The sequence below is a fragment of the Neoarius graeffei genome, chromosome 19 (genome assembly GCF_027579695.1).
Source record: "Neoarius graeffei isolate fNeoGra1 chromosome 19, fNeoGra1.pri, whole genome shotgun sequence".
Lineage (NCBI taxonomy): Eukaryota > Metazoa > Chordata > Actinopteri > Siluriformes > Ariidae > Neoarius > Neoarius graeffei.
The window spans coordinates 20572297-20589870 of record NC_083587.1 but is presented as its reverse complement, the minus strand read 5'-3'; the positions used below and the strand labels follow the sequence as shown (position 1 = coordinate 20589870).

At 43.6% G+C, this 17574-nt stretch overlaps 1 protein-coding gene across 1 annotated transcript; it reads right to left on the bottom strand.

Moving 5' to 3' along the window:
* Positions 1-7763: 7763 nt before the first annotated feature.
* LOC132867873 (protein shisa-2 homolog) lies at positions 7764-16525 on the bottom strand. The gene is made up of 2 exons (XM_060900844.1): positions 15524-16525; positions 7764-9396 (listed from the first exon to the last, which is right to left on the bottom strand). The coding sequence occupies exons 1-2, from the start codon at positions 15825-15827 to the stop codon at positions 8831-8833; spliced, it is 870 nt and encodes a 289-aa protein (XP_060756827.1). The 5' UTR covers positions 15828-16525; the 3' UTR covers positions 7764-8830.
* Between the last annotated feature and the right edge of the window lie 1049 nt (positions 16526-17574).

The window sequence follows — 17574 nt, the reverse complement described above, 5'->3', positions numbered from 1 at the left end:
TAGCTTATGTTTCACATAAGCCCAGCATCCAGTCACTCTGGTAAACACGGGCTATTCAGCAGGGACAAAAATTAAGGAAAAAAAAAAGGGGGGGCAACAAGGAGACGTGGACGTTTTTGTTGTTTCAGGTTTCGTCCTCCCCTCATCTGCCTTTTTTCCATCCATCATATTGGCTAAATGTCATCATTATAGGTTGATGCTGTTTGTTATTTGGATTAGAGCCCTAGGTAATGCTAGCTTTCATAACTGGTGAACGAAATCCCGATGTTTTAATGTCGCTAATTACATGAACAGTGCTTGGATAATCCTAGCTTGAGTATAAAGTAGTCAGGAGACGTACTGTAGTGAGTTTTAGTTTCTTGGTGGTCTGACAGAACAGTGATCATTTCTGCCCTGAGAGAACTTGTGTGTGTGTGTGTGTGTGTGTGTGTGAGTGAAGTGGACAGATGCAGAACCATAGCCCAATTTGACCTCCTCTAAGTTCGTATATACACAGAGAGAGAGAGAGAGAGAGAGAGAGAATGAATACTCCCTCCACCCACCATCATAGCCTCTGTGCCAAAGAATACAAAGATGGCACTGAGGCAGAACCTCACTCGGTGTGGAGCTCCCCAAACACACTCAACTCCTACACACACACCTTACTTCTCTCTTCTCCACCTTTTTCCGGATTATCACCCTCTTCGTGTGTGTCTCTCTCTCTCTCTCTCTCTCTCTGGCGGCGTCTCCTCTGTCTGTTGAATAAACCTATGCCTCTGTGTCTGTCTCTCTAGAAACCTTGTCTTTATTATTCTTTTTCCTCTTCTTGTACCCTGAACTATTTGCTGCTGTGAGGGTACACAGGATGTGGTTTTTCTCAATTTTATGATAATTAGTTACAAGAATGATGATCATATTTTCTGAATTGGTTGTCAGGTCCCCAACTTTCTCATCTCAGGGCTTTGTTTGGTTCCGACGGACCTCACTTTTCAGAGAGACTTTGCTCAAGTTAAAGTAAAACGCGAGAACCTGCACATTGTTTGTTTGTCTCAGGCTTCTGTTTGCGTTTTTTTCCAGTTCAGAGATTAGCCTCACTCATGCTAGTCAGTGCTACCATTTTACACGAGCTGCGTTTCCATTCAAACGTTTCACAATGTTCAAATAAATTTCAGAAACGAAAATCAGCAAAATGCGAAAACCCTGGAAATAGTGTGAGAGTGATTTGGATGAACAGAATACAGTCCTCAAAGTGTACAGCTGTTTTTCGCCTGTAGACAGTTTTCACTGCGATAATTTCTTATCATAAGTCTGAAACAGGTGGCACGGTGGTGTAGTGGTTAGCGCTGTCGCCTCACAGCAAGAAGGTCCGGGTTCAAGCCCCGTGGCCGGCGAGGGCCTTTCTGTGCGGAGTTTGCATGTTCTCCCCGTGTCCGCGTGGGTTTCCTCCGGGTGCTCCGGTTTCCCCCACAGTCCAAAGACATGCAGGTTAGGTTAACTGGTGACTCTAAATTGAGCGTAGGTGTGAATGTGAGTGTGAATGGTTGTCTGTGTCTATGTGTCAGCCCTGTGATGACCTGGTGACTTGTCCAGGGTGTACCCCGCCTTTCGCCCGTAGTCAGCTGGGATAGGCTCCAGCTCGCCTGCGACCCTGTAGAACAGGATAAAGCGGCTAGAGATAATGAGATGAGATGAAGTCTGAAACACTTGGATGATACGTAAACACACACTACAAGTGGCGCATTTGCATCACAAGATAAATGAGGTGACGTGAATGACTCTAATATGAACACATGATTATTGCTCATGACGGACTCATTATAATGAAGTCTTGGTTTATTTAAGTAATAAAAAGTCCATGTGGTGGAGTCAGACCTGATCCAGGTTTTCCTGTGTGGGCGGAGTCGAGGCAAAGGTCCGGGGGGTGAACACAACTTTGTGTTTCAGACTGGATAAGTGAGTTTAATGTATTGTTTTGTGTTGTACAAAGTTGTGTGGGTTAGGGGTTAGGGTTAGGCTCGTAGGAGGAACTTGGATTAAATCCAGCTCCATCCCCTGGACTATGAATATACTGGTGATATCAGTGTGAGCTGGTGAGGTTCAAGATCCTGTGCTTAATTGTTACATTATTATCTGTTGTTTTGCTTCTTCATTCGTGCCTTTGACATGCTAGTTTCCTGGAAGCAGCCTGAATGTGACGGGTTGACATGAGATTATGACAAACACATTAGGAGCATGTGTAGCTTTTAAACTTAATGTAAGCCCTGCTTTGAACTTGCACATTGTCCAAAAAACATGCTGTACATTTGTGTGCTGAGAAGATGTGTGTGTGTGTGTGTGTGTGTGTGTGTGTGTGTGTGTGTGTACAGAGCATGAAATTTAGAATGCAGACCACCCAGTCGACCTCAAGTACTTGGTTGAATTCTGAGTATCTCAGCATGTGTTCTTGAGTTATAATGATCATGCTGATGGAAATTAATCTGAATATGAATACTCAGGGGTGTGTGTGTGTGTGTGTGTGTGTGTGTGTAACCATGTCCCTTTGTCCTGTCCCCATTGGCTCGGTGCTGGGAAGCCCACGCCCAGCCTCTGGATCAGACCCAGTTCTGTCCTGCTCCAGCGCCTCCGAAATGGGGAATCCATTCCTCTAGTGATCCGTTCCACCTCAGCAGGGGCCACACAGATACATTTCAGCTCCGTCCAAGGTCTCCTCAAACGTCCTCTCCACTTTCCACCCACTCTCGGGATTGCTTTGGAGTGTGCCAAAAATGTACGCCCTTCACTTGCCGGAAACAGCGCATTATTATTAATATTATTATTGTTATTATTATTATCGTTGTTGTTTCTTATACCACGTTTCATGTACACTGCATTGTCTGGGGTGTGGGGGAGAGAGAGAGAGAATTTGCTTGAATTTTAACACCCTCCAGGGTCATTTCTGCACCCCTTGCTTTTTATTTCATTTCTGCGGAGGCGGTAATGGCATCTGCAGTGCAGAACAGAGGGGGCTAATATTTATTATTTCATCATTGTTACTCTTCTAGAATCACAGGCAAATCATAAAACTAAGAGTTTTTAAAACCAGGCAAAGTTTCACGTGCTTTAGCTAATTATCCTTTGAGCTATAGGGAGCTAAACTCGTGCGTCCCATGAAGTCTTTAGTACAGACTTTGAAAAGGCACAGCAACGACGAAAACAGTACAACTTTGTTAAGAATGTCAACATTTACCTCAGATATGTTGGCAAATTGCAAAGAATAGACTCCCTGCAGCTAGTATTACAATAGTTCCTATTAGCATCAACCTAACTTAGCATTAACATGACGACAAACTTCTGTTGGGCTCCTATACTGAGAAACAACATTTCTCTCGTGTTGCGTTTGAGACGAATGATATGGATCTAAGTATTGTATGCATTTTTTTTCCCATTAGTTTAAAAAAAGAAAGCCAGTTAGAGAGGTGCGTCCACAGCCACACTACAGCAGATAAAGTTTTTTTTGTTTGTTTGCTTATGCTTTTATGAGTACTTATAAATTTAAAAAATATAAGTTTATATTTAGAAATCCAATTTAACTTGCACTAAAAGCTATACAGGTGTGTAATGTTAATATTTGTATAGTTATGCATAATTTCCAATTAATTTGCAACTAACTTTTGGCTTTCCTTAACAAAGTATGTAAGTCCAGAGTGGGCCAGTGAGCAAAGTGGGTGGGCCGAAGCCCATTACTGACAGAGAATCTCTATGTGGAGTGTGTGTGTGGCCACTTTATTAGGTACACCCATACACCTGCTGTTTTATGCACTTATCTGATCAGCCAATCCCTCACCGGCCACTTAAATAGGAACTTGTTCTTGATTCTAAGATCCCTGTTCTTGGCTGCAGGAGTGGAACCCAATGTGATCTCCTGCTGTTGCATGCTGAGATGCTTTCCTGCTCACCACGGATGTAAAGAGTGATTATATGAGTTACTATAGCCTCCCTGGCAGCTTGAACCAATCTGGCCATTTTCCTCTGACCTCTCTTATCAACAAGGCGTTTGTTTCCACCCACAGAACTGTCGCTCACTCACTCGATGTTTATTGTTTCTCGCACCATTCTGTGTAAATTCTAGAAAACCCCAGGAGATCATCAGTTTCTGAAATACTCAAACCAGTCCATCTGGCTCATGATACAGTGAAAGAAAGTCAGAGTTTGAGATCACAGTACTTTTTCCAGTTCTGATGTTTGAAGCGAACATTAACTGAAGCTCTTGATTCGTATCTGCATGATTTGATGCATCGTGCTGCTGTCAAGGGATCGGCTGATTACAGAACCGCATCAAACAGCAGGTGGCTGTATGGGTGTTCCTAATAAAGTGGCCGGTGAGGTAGATACACTGAAAACTGATCTGGAGTCAGCTTGAGGCTGTTTGGTTTTATATACAGTAGTTAGAGCCGTAATTTATAGACACTTCTACCGTACATATGGAAGTGGATGACATGTCGCTGATGGAGCAAGTCAGAAACAACTTGGAGACACCCAGCACACTCTACAATATTTATTATCATTAACACATTTCAAATAAAAAGGAAACTGTTCTCACTGAGAAAGTCAGGAAGACATTCAGTTCAAAATAAACACTTTTGCACTTGCATGCATTAACGAATGCAGCATGGACATGGAACAGATCTTTGACTGTCCATGAACTCCTCTGTAGTGAAGGCTAAAGATGTGTTTTCGAGCCCAGTTTGTTTTTTCTTCTGCAGGAACACGTGGAGAGTCTGGTCCTCATCTCAGGGCAGTTCAGTTCACGCTGACTTGGGATCAGCTGTTCAACCCTGAGCCTTAAAAGTTGCCCAGTACAAAATGACAAAATCAGGTCCTGGATCAGTTAACAGTGTTAACCTTGTGCTGATAATCAGGCACATGATATATTGTGATATTCATTCCAGACTGTCCTGTTATCAGAGAAATATCTCTCAGCTGGTATTCCATGTGGGAGGAGGTGCTTAAGTAAGGTGCACTAAAAGTGTTTTTACTCCAAACTCGTGTATAACCGAGGTCTAAGGGCAGTTGCTGAATTTCGTAAATGGAAAACTACTTTGTAGAACATTTTAGGAAAGCTTCAGTCAAGGGTGTCAGGATAAGTCCTAATTATGTATAACATGTCTTTTCAAGAGTGAAACAAGTCTTTCAGAAGAAATAATTTGTGGTTATTCAGTGCTGTTGTAGTTGTGCGATGTCTGATGATGCATACCGCAAAACCTTCAGGAAAGCATGAGTAACGGTATGTTGCTTCAGTGCTGGAAAGCTTTAGTAAGGCTTTATCTTATGTCCATTTCTTCTAACACCTTTATTGTTTTTGATACATTTTAAATTTAAGCCTTTATTGACAGAATTTGACAACTGCCCTTAGACTATCATTATGTCCAGACAATGTGGTTTGTTTTCGTTCTTTTCTCACTTAAGGGAAACGTCTGGAGTTGAAATTCTCATCTGTAGAAATCACATATGCACCAAATATGTTCGATGGAGATTACGCTGAAAAGTGCTGGAGTATTCCTTTAATATGGGCACTAATTCTGTGTAGAGCTCTTGTGGCGGTTTTTGGCAGAACATCTAGCTTCGTCTCCAAGAATCGCGCTCCAAATGAAATACTCTGGACCCTTTTGGTGCTGCTCCAGGGCACCTTATGCTAACAGAGCGAGAGAGAAAGTGACACGCACACGCACACACACCTCTTTCACAAGGGCAACTAGTGAAGGGGTAAGGCTTGGCAGAGAGTTTTACTGCATAATAAAGTCGGCTGCCTTCTGAAGACCACCGATCTCAGCTACATTGAGGCTCAGAGTGAATCAAACCATTTCTCACACACGCACATATACACACCTTTCTTTGGCATGTATATACTGTATTTTTTTAGCATGTATCCTGGAACAGGGACAGTATGTTTAGTGTGTTTTCCGCAGAGTGAGCACTTACAGGAACGTGTGTGTGTGTTTTCCGTTTAGAGAATTGACCAAGGAGGTGGAGCGTCACAGTCTGTGTCTCGTGCTCACTTCATTAGAGTTTAAGCATCCAATAGGGACCCAGGCCTGCTTTTCACATCACACCACCTGCGATTCCCATTACACATGCCATATGCTCCATACATACACACACACCTACTATTACATACACTCACACCCCCTAGGGAACATGTGGAGACTACACGAACACACCACGTGCGCACACACGCATGTGACATTGACTATGACGGAAATGTTCACAAGCTAACACGTTCACAGTGCCAACGTTACGGCACAAACTCATTTTAGAGGTGATGTCATGTGCGATGTGAAGAACATCTGGCCACCGTATTGGTTTTTCCTATAAAATTAACAGCTCTCTGTAGGTGCAGTGTAAACATATGACACGTTTAAATGAAACTTGTGAATTTGTGCTTTTTGACATATTAAACGCTCCGTTTCAGTGATTAAAGTCATAAAAGAAACATTGTCGCTAGGTTACTGGAAGCAAGCTAAAACTTGCAGGCTAACGATTTAACTTGCAGTTATCCATGAAGTCTTTAGTAGAGACATTGAAAAGGCACAGCGAGAGCGAAAACAAGACAAAATTGCCAAGAATAGCAACATTTACCTCAGATTTGCCGGCAAATTACGAAAAAAAAAAACCCAGCCAATACAGCTAATATTGCACTAATTCCAATTAGCAACTGAACTTCTAGTAGGCTCTTATAGCCGTACTGAGAAACACCAAATTTCCTCACAACTCTGAGACATTTTGTAACTCTACAGTGCTGTGCAAAAGTCTTAGGCACGTGTAAACAAATGCTGTAGATTAAAATGGCTTAAAATATAATGAAATGAAATGTTTCAACATTAAAAAAATACTATAAACAGTAAGCAGTAAGCCATAATAAATGAAACAAGGTCAATATTTGGTGTGAGATGACCAATAATAATAATAATAATAATAGTAGTAGTAGTCTCAGGTACAATGAGTGCAGTTTTATGCGGAAATGAGCTGTAGGTTTTACTGAGCATCTTACAGAACCAGCCACAGTTCTTCTGGACACTTTGACTGTCACACTCGCTTCTTCATTTTGCACCGAAACCCAGCAGCCTTCATTATGTTTTATTTCTCATCTCATCTCATTATCTGTAGCTGCTTTATCCTGTTCTACAGGGTCGCAGGCAAGCTGGAGCCTATCCCAGCTGACTACGGGTGAAAGGCGGGGTACACCCTGGACAAGTCGCCAGATCATCACAGGGCTGACACATAGACACAGACAACCATTCACACTCACATTCACACCTACGCTCAATTTAGAGTCACCAGTTAACCTAACCTGCATGTCTTTGGACTGTGGGGGAAACTGGAGCACCCGGAGGAAACCCACGCGGACACGGGGAGAACATGCAAACCCCGCACAGAAAGGCCCTCGCCAGCCACGGGGCTCGAACCCGGACCTTCTTGCTGTGAGGCGACAGCGCTAACCACTACACCACCGTGCCGCCCTTATTTATTTCTCATCTCATCTCATTATCTCTAGCCGCTTTATCCTGTTCTACAGGGTCGCAGGCAAGCTGGAGCCTATCCCAGCTGACTACGGGCAAAAGGCGGGGTACACCCTGGACAAGTCGCCAGGTCATCACAGGGCTGACACATAGACACAGACAACCATTCACACTCACATTCACACCTACGCTCAATTTAGAGTCACCAGTTAACCTAACCTGCATGTCTTTGGACTGTGGGGGAAACCGGAGCACCCGGAGGAAACCCACGCGGACACGGGGAGAACATGCAAACTCCACACAGAAAGGCCCTCGCCGGCCACGGGGCTCGAACCCGGACCTTCTTGCTGTGAGGCGAAAGCGCTAACCACTACACCACCGTGCCGCCCTTATTTATTTATTTATTAAATCTGAAAAGTGCTCTCTTATGTAATATGCTGCTCAGATACAAACTTTTTTTTTATCTGTAACGTTTAATTTTGTGCTGGAAAATGAATATTTGGACTCTAAAATGTTTTTGTACTGACTCGATAATGTAGAAGCCATAAAATAGAAAGCTATAACAAAGTTTGTATGAAAAAGAAAAAAAATAGGGGGCCTAAGACTTTTGCACAGTACTGTGTATGTGTACAATTGTTTTGTTACTACAAATACCTTGCTATAATATTTATTTAGGCAAGTTCAGCTAATCAGGTAAAGTAACCTGGTTCTATGGGGGGGAATAAGTCACTCTTATCCAGTTTTAGAACTGTACAAGAAACAGGTCAGATGTAAGCTGTTACAAATTTGAAGGATTTATTATTATTATTATTTAAATTCTTAAGCCAAAATTTATTACACTATATTAGAATTAATCAGGCATTCTCTGTGGAAAAAAATACCTTCAATTATTTTAAGAAAAAAGAAACATATCTTTGAAAAATTTAAAATCATTAACAGTGAAGGCAAGTCGAGGATTGATTAGGCACTTTCTTGCAGGAAGTGGGCGCTGCTGGAGTAGTGGCTTCAATAGCCACCTAATAAATGGGATCTAATATGTATCTGTACTGCAAGAAACTGAAACTCGGGTTGGAGGGGACAGACCACCTTAGGTGGAGATGCCTGGAGTGAAAACGTTTTATGAAATAGAACAGGCAATCTAAGGATACAGCATTTGCACAGCGTCCACTTTCTTTCTCCATGATGTGTGCTAATGATAGGAGAATACAGACTGGATGGCTGTCTTCTCAACACAAACGCAGCTCACACTGTCTGCAGCGCACATGATGCACAGAACACTGCGCCTGACCCTGAACTGATCCTCGTGACTTTACTTCTGCTCCTCCATTGTGTGACACATGTGTACTGAGAGCCTCTCATATAGTCACGGACGGCTGCTTCTGCTCTCCACTCACACTAGTCACGCTTGTCACGCTCGTCACACTAGTGGGTGGAGGAAATGGAGACTGCAGGGGCCTGTAGGCACCCTGAGTAGGGTCCAGGAAGGCCGGGGTGGGTGAGACTGGGTGAGCGTAACCGATGTATTGAGGATGCAGGAACTGACCCTGGTGGGGCATGATCTGCGTCGCCTGCTGGCAGTTCAACACAGAGAAGTTGGTGGGCATGTTGACGTAGACACTGGCGTCTGGCGGCAGGCAGCATGAGGCCTGGGTGCGCAAAATGGGGGCGGGAGCAGGGACAGGGACAGGGCGAGTTACGGCGGGTGGAGCTGAAGAGCTGGACGAGGTGGCTGTGCTTGACTGACGGGACGAGGAGCCCCTGGAGGTCATCATAGGAATGGACTCTAGGAGACGCCCACCCCCGGAAGCAGGTTCTTGTTTGGGTCGAAGGCAACGACAGCAGCACACAGCAACCACCGAGCCGAGCAAGACGAATGCCACAAAGACCGACCCCACAATCAGGAAAGGCACATAGATGGGTACTGCAAAGAAAAAGAGACCGACAAAGAGCAAAGACGTTTAACACAACACCAAGAATACAGCAATATAACATTTAAAATGTGAACATGCTGAATCAAACCTTGAGCATTGTAATGAAAAACTGACTTATGTTTAACGTTTAATAGCGTTTGCCAAATAAACAGGCAGATTTTTGTGAAATATGGCATGTGTGAGTTCAAAATTTCCACTGCCTGTAATTCAATCATGTTATTTATAATTCCAGTTCCATTATCACTTTAAACCTGCTCCTTTGTCGTCGTCATCATCATCATCGTGCAAATTGTACTGACATATAATCTTGCACCAATGTTGCCTTTACAACCACAAGTTTCTCAAACAAAGCAGCAAGACATCAGGTGATCATCATCAGAGATCATCAGTCCCTTGCCATTCTGTGTTAAGAACCCGAGACACATAAACCACCGCTCATGTGAAGCTGTACGTCAAATCCATAGGAGACACGACTCACAGGTCCACATGAGAGTGAGTGAGACGGAGTGAAGAGACACGGCGGTGATGTGTCCCCAGGGGTTCAGAGTTGCTCATTAGCGGTTATTAACATTGTTTTGATCAGCTCTAATCTACCGCATGCAGCCTCAACCTTTCTGACCTTGCTGTCTGTCACGGTGTATTTGAACGAGTCCTAGTGATTGTTGTCTTGAGCTGTGTCTGTGTTAACGTTTGTGATTAGAATGCAAATACCATCTATAATAACCATGTAAACAGACTTTGCATGGGATTGTGTAAAAAGGATCTTCTTTAGCCACGCCCTTACAGCATAACTTATGAATAGAACCGTGGGATAGTCCGTAAACCAATCCCTTTCAGCTGCAAAATGGCGTGCATAGGATATTCTAGGAACCAGTGGTTCTCAAAGTGGGGTCCGGGGACCCCCAGGGGTCTGTAAAGCATAGCCCAGGGGTCCATGATTATTTTTATTTTTTCATTTATTTTTTTGGTTACACTGGTGGAAATCACAATGTCACATTATCAGTTATTACATTTAGGGGTCCAAGCATCAAAGTCAACTCAGACTGAACGTGTTCTGTTCTATGAGTGTAAATTTCAGTAAGTTCTATGGCTCCAAAAAATATCATTAAAATTGATTAAATAATTTTTCATGAAATTAATCTATACTGTGGAGATCTGTGGAATTTATTTTACAGTTTAAGGGGTACATAAAATTTGAGAACCACTGCTCTAAACAAAATTGGATTAGTGGTGAAAGTGTCACTAGTAATGACTACAGTGGTGCTTGGGAGTTTGTGAACCCTTTAGAATTTTTTATATTTCTGCATAAATATGACCTAAAACATCATCAGATTTTCACACAAGTCCTAAAAGTAGATAAAGAGAACCCAGTTAAACAAATGAGACAAAAATATCATACATGGTCATTTATTTATTGAGGAAAATGGTCCAATATTATATATCTGTGAGTGGCAAAAGTATGTGAACCTTTGCTTTCAGTATCTGGTGTGACCCCCTTGTGTGGCAATAACTGCAACTAAACACTTCTGGTAACTGTTGATCAGTCCTGCACACCGGCTTGGAGGAATTTTAGCCCGTTCCTCCGTACAGAACAGCTTCAACTCTGGGATGTTGGTGGGTTTCCTCACATGAACTGCTCGCTTCAGGTCCTTCCACAACATTTCGATTGGATTAAGGTCAGGACTTTGACTTGGCCATTCCAAAACATTAACTTTATTCTTCTTTAACCATTCTTTGGTAGAGCGACTTGTGTGCTTAAGGTCATTGTCTTGCTGCATGACCCAACTTCTCTTGAGATTCGGTTCATGAACAGATGTCCTGATGTTTTCCTTTTAGAATTCGCTGGTATAATTCAGAATTCATTGTTCCATCAATGACGGCAAGCCGTCCTGTCCCAGATGCAGCAAAACAGGCCCAAACCATGATACTACCACCACCATGTTTCACAGATGGGATAAGGTTCTTATGCTGGAATGCAGTGTTTTCCTTTCTCCAAACATAATGCTTCTCATTTAAACCAAAAAGTTCTATTTTGGTCTCATCCATCCACAAAACATGTTTCCAATAGCCTTCTGGCTTGTCCACGTGATCTTTAACAAACTGCAGACGAGCAGCAATGTTCTTTTTGGAGAGCAGCGGCTTTCTCCTTGCAACCCTGCCATGCACACCATTGTTGTTCAGTGTTCTCCTGATGGTGGACTCATGAACATTAACATTAGCCAATGTGAGAGAGGCCTTCAGTTGCTTAGAAGCTACCCTGGGGTCCTTTGTGACCTCGCCGACTATTACACGCCTTGCTCTTGGAGTGATCTTTGTTGGTCGACCACTCCTGGAGAGGGTAACAATGGTCTTGAATTTCCTCCATTTGTACACAGTCTGTCTGACTGTGGATTGGTGGAGTCCAAACTCTTTAGAGATGGTTTTGTCACCTTTTCCAGCCTGATGAGCATCAACAACGCTTTTTCTGAGGTCCTCAGAAATCTTCTTTGTTCGTGCCATGATACACTTCCACAAACGCGTGTTGTGAAGATCAGACTTTGATAGATCCCTGTTCTTTAAATAAAACAGGGTGCCCACTCACACCTGATTGTCATCCCATTGACTGAAAACACCTGACTCTAATTTCACCTTCAAATTAACTGCTAATCCTAGAGGTTCACATACTTTTGCCACTCACAGATATGTAATATTGGATCATTTTCCTCAGTAAATAAATGACCAAGTATAATATTTTTTGTCTCATTTGTTTAACTGGGTTCTCTTTATCTACTTTAAGGACTTGTGTGAAAATCTGATGATGTTTTAGGTCATATTTATGCAGAAATATAGAAAATTCTAAAGGGTTCACAAACTTTCAAGCACCACTGTAGCTGGTTTTGAGGTTGATCTCATTCCCCACCTTCCAAAGATGGACTTTGAACTTGTACCTGGGAACTATGGAATATAGCTTTGTGATTTAAAGCATGTATACAATATAAAGATTGCATTTTCTGATCTACAGTACGTGTTTGCTCCTCCTGAGCTTCTCAGCTCTCCATAAAAGGTGCTTTCTTTTAACTTAAGGGCACACCTGTTGCATTTTCGTTCAGCTCACAGAAGTGGTCGCAGAGCCAGACATCATGTGTCAGAGCCCATGGTCTTAAACTGCAGCTGTCTCGTGTTTGCTTGGGTGATTCCCCTCCACCACTGAACTATGGGCTCACTAGTTCAGGTTTCTCAGCGTTGTCATTAGTAAGCTCAAAGCAGAAATAATGGAGAAGTGATATTTGTGGACTTCTTTGAAATCTTTAGAACAAAATGAAGCTGAATGTTGATTGCGGATTTGTGCAGAAAATCCCTTGTGTTGCGCAAAGAACGAGAGCATTTATAAGTGCAACTGGATGCAAGCGCAGGGTTTGAAATGTTAATTGTGGGGTTTTAGCTGTCATTCCTTCTGTTTATATCAGACCTGCTTAATCCCTGCTTTCAAGGACGTAAAGGTGAACCGGCTGGTTTTGGTGACACAGCACGCTGACTGTAGAAGTGGACAAAATGGTCTTCTTGCAACGAGAGCTCTTTCCTAAAGCTTGATAGGATTTCTAAGGTTTCTCCAGGCTGCACTTTAAGCACTCAAAAAAAAAGCAAGGCCGCCAGACATCCATTTCACTCTTGGAAAGTGTTTTTTTGGGATTTGTGCTTCAGAAGCCTTAGACATGATCCATTGTTTGTGAACAGGCACGGCGAGCAGTGCTGTCGCTATGGAGACCCAGTCAAGTCCGAACTGGATCCTCTTGCTGTGCAACACGCGCACTGAGTGAACTCTGCTATTAATAACCACGAGGGACAATTTGCCACTTGTGTATGTGAACTGACTGGGTTTGCTTTCTAGGGTTGCAATGCTGCTAGTCCAGATTTTACACTTCCTCCCAAGTGGGCTATTAATGAAGGGGCTGGGCAGGATAGAATGGTACAGCAAAACCCCCAGTGTTGAATTAACACCTACAGTGTTGAATTAACACCTATAGTGTTGAATTAACTCTTCATGTCTAACTAAGGAATAAAACATGACAGGATGTGCTATTTTTGGAAAACATTTAACGATAGGTCGGTGTGATACAGTCTGACGTAAAGCAGAGTTACTGTTCTCATCATGAAGTGGATTAGTTTCCTGTAACAGCATGCCAGTTTTTAATTTATTAACAAATAAGACATTTTTAAGGTTTATAGTTACATTTAATGTTGTGGAATGTCTGCCAGACAAGTTAATTCCTGTTATCACTTACATTGCGGCAGCTACTAACATTGTTCCCTGACTGGCCTCTCTTTTTCTCTCTTGGTATTTTTACTAAGACAGAAATAAAGATCTTGTTGTCTGTTATCAAGAAACAGGAAAGTGCAAACTCCTCTGTCCAGAAGCCTCTCTTGTGGCAGAAAACGTACTACCCTGTCCATCAGGTCAGTCGAGAAGCAGTAGATGTGAAGTAGTGCGTATGCGTTCATTTGGCAAAATCACCGATACTGTTCAGAGTTACAGTTCAGGCTAAACTGGAACGGATTTTTGTTGGAACATTTCAGAACAATGTGGCAGCCCTGCCAAGGCGCAGACGAATCCAATGGCAGCTGTCACAGTCAAACACTATTGTACTGTTAGAAAAGGATGCAATATGATGGATTGAGGACGCCTTTTAATTTTCTCTCGTAGATGCATGAAACCAAAAACCTGACTTGCTTTTCATTGAAGAAAGCTTTGGAAGCCCCTGAGGGCCTCCAACCTTTACTATAGGGTATGTTACTCCCTCGTCTAGACTGGAGCTTGCTCTAAATTTTACAGAGTTAAAGCAATCGGGGCCATACGAAACTTGATTAAGCAGTGACTCGGTGCAGACAAAGGATGTGCTGTATGTGGATATCAACAAGGATGATGCAGTGATCTGTAATTATGGGCGATTCGCCAATGAGGCAGTTCAAATGACTCTTAAGCAAACTGAACAAGAGATTTGATTTGTGAGTCAAACGAATCTAAAGCTCTGACACCCCCCCCCCCCCCCCCCCCCATTTTGTCTCTCTTGACTTGTACTGGAGAATGTTGGTGTTGAAAGACAGCTGTAGTTATACAGTATTTTTTGAGCCCAATAATGAACCCTTTCCTAGGGTATGTATATTATTGACACACAAGTACGCATTCTTTCTTAGTCCTGAAGAGCAGGCTGTTTTTGATAAACTGACATGAAATCCCTGAAAAGAATGTGAATGTAGTAGTTTCACCTTACTGCAATTTGACATGTTTTCTCAGTGGTGATTTGGATGTGCAAGTTCACAAAATTCACTTAATCCGATTCCACCCTTTCAAGAAATCGGATCAATTCATTATAGACGTCACTAGCTTGCAATATCTCTCCAAATACGGAATCAAGAAAAACAGACCAAGTTTCTGCATACACACAAAGTGAACAGTGAACAGTACATGTGAACAGTGAACAGTATTGGCAGGGGTGTGGTTATGTGGGTGGTTTGAAACACATCTTATAACCATATTGCCATCTGAACTTGCATTTCTGACCGGTCAGTCAGTGGCATGTGATTCACCCTGCAGATTTAATTAATCATCTATCTATTCCGGCGGCACGGTGGTGTAGTGGTTAGCGCTGTCGCCTCACAGAAAGAAGGTCCGGGTTCGAGCCCCGTGGCCGGCGAGGGCCTTTCTGTGCGGAGTTTGCATGTTGTCCGCATGGGTTTCCTCCGGGTGCTCCGGTTTCCCCCACAGTCCAAAGACATGCAGGTTAGGTTAACTGGTGGCTCTAAATTGACCGTAGATGTGAGTGTGAATGGTGGTCAGCTGGATAGGCTCCAGCTTGCCTGCAACCCTGTAGAACAGGATGAGATGAGATCTATCTATTCTGGCACATTTAAAGCTTTGTAAATTTGTGCACATTTTCATCTGAAGTGAGAGTAGATATTTTGCAAATGCAACTCCATCCTGGTGCAAATTGCAGTTTGTTTGTTTGATGTGGTGGATGAAGGCGTAATGAATGGTCTGACTATATTATTCCTGTAGAACTGTAGGGACAGTAGCCGATTGTGCGCCTTTACGCATCAAGCAGAGACCCCCATGGTTGGTTGACAGGCGCTCCAGTTTACCTGCCCCGGAGTTTTTGCCCTCCTCATGGCCCGCACCCGGCTCCTCTTTGCCCCGTTTGTCGTTGTCACAGGTGCCCTGGTCGAGCCTGGCTTCAGTGCTGGAGCAGCAGTAACGCAGCTCGCACTTGCCGCAGCAGATGATCGCCTCGGCGGCGTCGTAGCGCTCAGGACACTGGAAGCCGTCCCGCCACGCGCCCTGCGGATCCCGCCAGCCGTGGCAGTACTCCCCGCTCGCCTTCACATCCATCACCGTTAACAAGGTCAAAAGCACCGCGAGGGCCATGGGGAAGCCCGCGGGTTGCATGCTGCCGAGCCGCTCTTACGCCTTTATGGAAGCGTAAGGAGCCGAGATGAAGAATGGCTAAGGGAAAGGACCTTTGCGCATGGGCGGGTCATCTGTCAGAGAGTCCAAAAATGACTAGATCCGTAAACACACTGGATGGAGGTAAATCCAAATCAATATCCACTGTGTCCGAGAAACGTGTCATGAGTGTGAATGAAAAGTTGCTGCATACTCAAGCTGATAAACAAACAAACAAACAAACACCTGGTGTGTTTATTAGTAGGAGTATTAAAAGCATCAATCAAAGAAGATCCAGTGTTTAAAAATTTCTGGCAAGTTGTGCATCGATCCTTTGCGCTGTGGACGGCAAGCGGGGCGGTGTGTGCGCGTGTGCGTGTGTGCGCGTCCTCTCCAAAACGCGCTTCTCAAATGTCTTCCCCTGGAGACAGAGCGAACCCAACATGGACTTCTGGAGTGTAATCCACCCGCTCAAACTCCGCGCTCAATCTCACCAAATCCCTCTTTTCTTCCTTTCTTTATGACTCCAGTTAAATTTCGTTCTCACTGCTCCATTCCTGCCTTCTTCTTCTTCTTTCTTCACCTTCTCTGAAGTCCTCCTGAATCCGCCACTGATTTCTCAAGTGTCATCTTCCAGAAGCAGGAGGTTCTCCGGCTGTTCTCCAGGGTCGGAGCAGGGCAATGATGGACTGAAGGTATTTCTGACGTCGTGCCCAGCTCAGAAGGTTGGCCTCTGCGCATGCGCACTCACTCCAGCGCTCACCACCTTTTTTGGACTTTTTACAGCTCCGCCAGTTGCTGGTGCGAACAAGTGTCATTAGATAACCCTGTGTGGAACCTGTCCTCTTTAGACCCCTAAATATATATATTTTTAAAATTCCTTTATTAGAACTGGGGCAGTGATCTATAGCCTGGTGGTTAAGATTTCATGTAAACTACTTTCAAAGATGTATTTATATAGGCTATAATCAATGTGTTATTGTTAGAAGTTTAACTATCAGAAATAATAATAATATGGTGGTGTAGTGGTTAGCACTGTCGCCTCACAGCAAGAAGGTCCTGGGTTCGAGCCCCGTGGCCAGCGAGGGCCTTTCTGTGCAGAGTTTGCATGTTCTCCCCATGTCTGCGTGGGTTTCCTCCGGGTGCTCCGGTTTCCCCCACAGTCCAAAGACATGCAGGTTAGGTTAACTGGTGACTCTAAATTGACCGTGAGTGTGAGCGTGAATGGTTGTCTGTGTCAGCCCTGTGATGACCTGGCGACTTGTCCAGGGTGTACCCTGCCTCTCGCCCATAGTCAGCTGGGATAGGCTCCAGCTTGCCTGTGACCCTGCAGGACAGGATAAGCGGATGGATGGATGGATAATAATAATAAATGTCGGTCACGCTAATAAATAAACAAATATAATGCTACATACTTGACTATGATTCATTCATTCATCTTCAGTAACCAGTTTATTCAGGTCAAGAACCTACAAGCCATCCTGGGAACGCTGGGTATAAGACACAAATACACCTTGACTGTTACACAAGTTAATCTCTGAGCATCATGCACACATATTTTCACACCTAAGTGCAACACTAAGTCACCAATTATTAAGGAAGGTAGGAGGAAACCAGAGAACCCAGGGAAAACCCACAACATAACAAGCACAGAGACAATAACCTGAGCTGAGAATCAAATCAAGGGTCCTGGAGCTACGAGGCAGCAGTGTTACAGTACCTGCTGTACCACCACATTTGTTAGTGTGCA

Excerpts from the sequence above, each read along its gene's own strand:
- LOC132867873 (XM_060900844.1), bottom strand. The coding sequence starts at position 15,827 with ATGCAACCCGCGGGCTTCCCCATGGCCCTCGCGGTGCTTTTGACCTTG. Across the intron at positions 9,397-15,523 it reads GGGCAAAAACTCCGGGGCAG|TACCCATCTATGTGCCTTTC; the intron begins GTAAACTGGAGC and ends TTTTCTTTGCAG.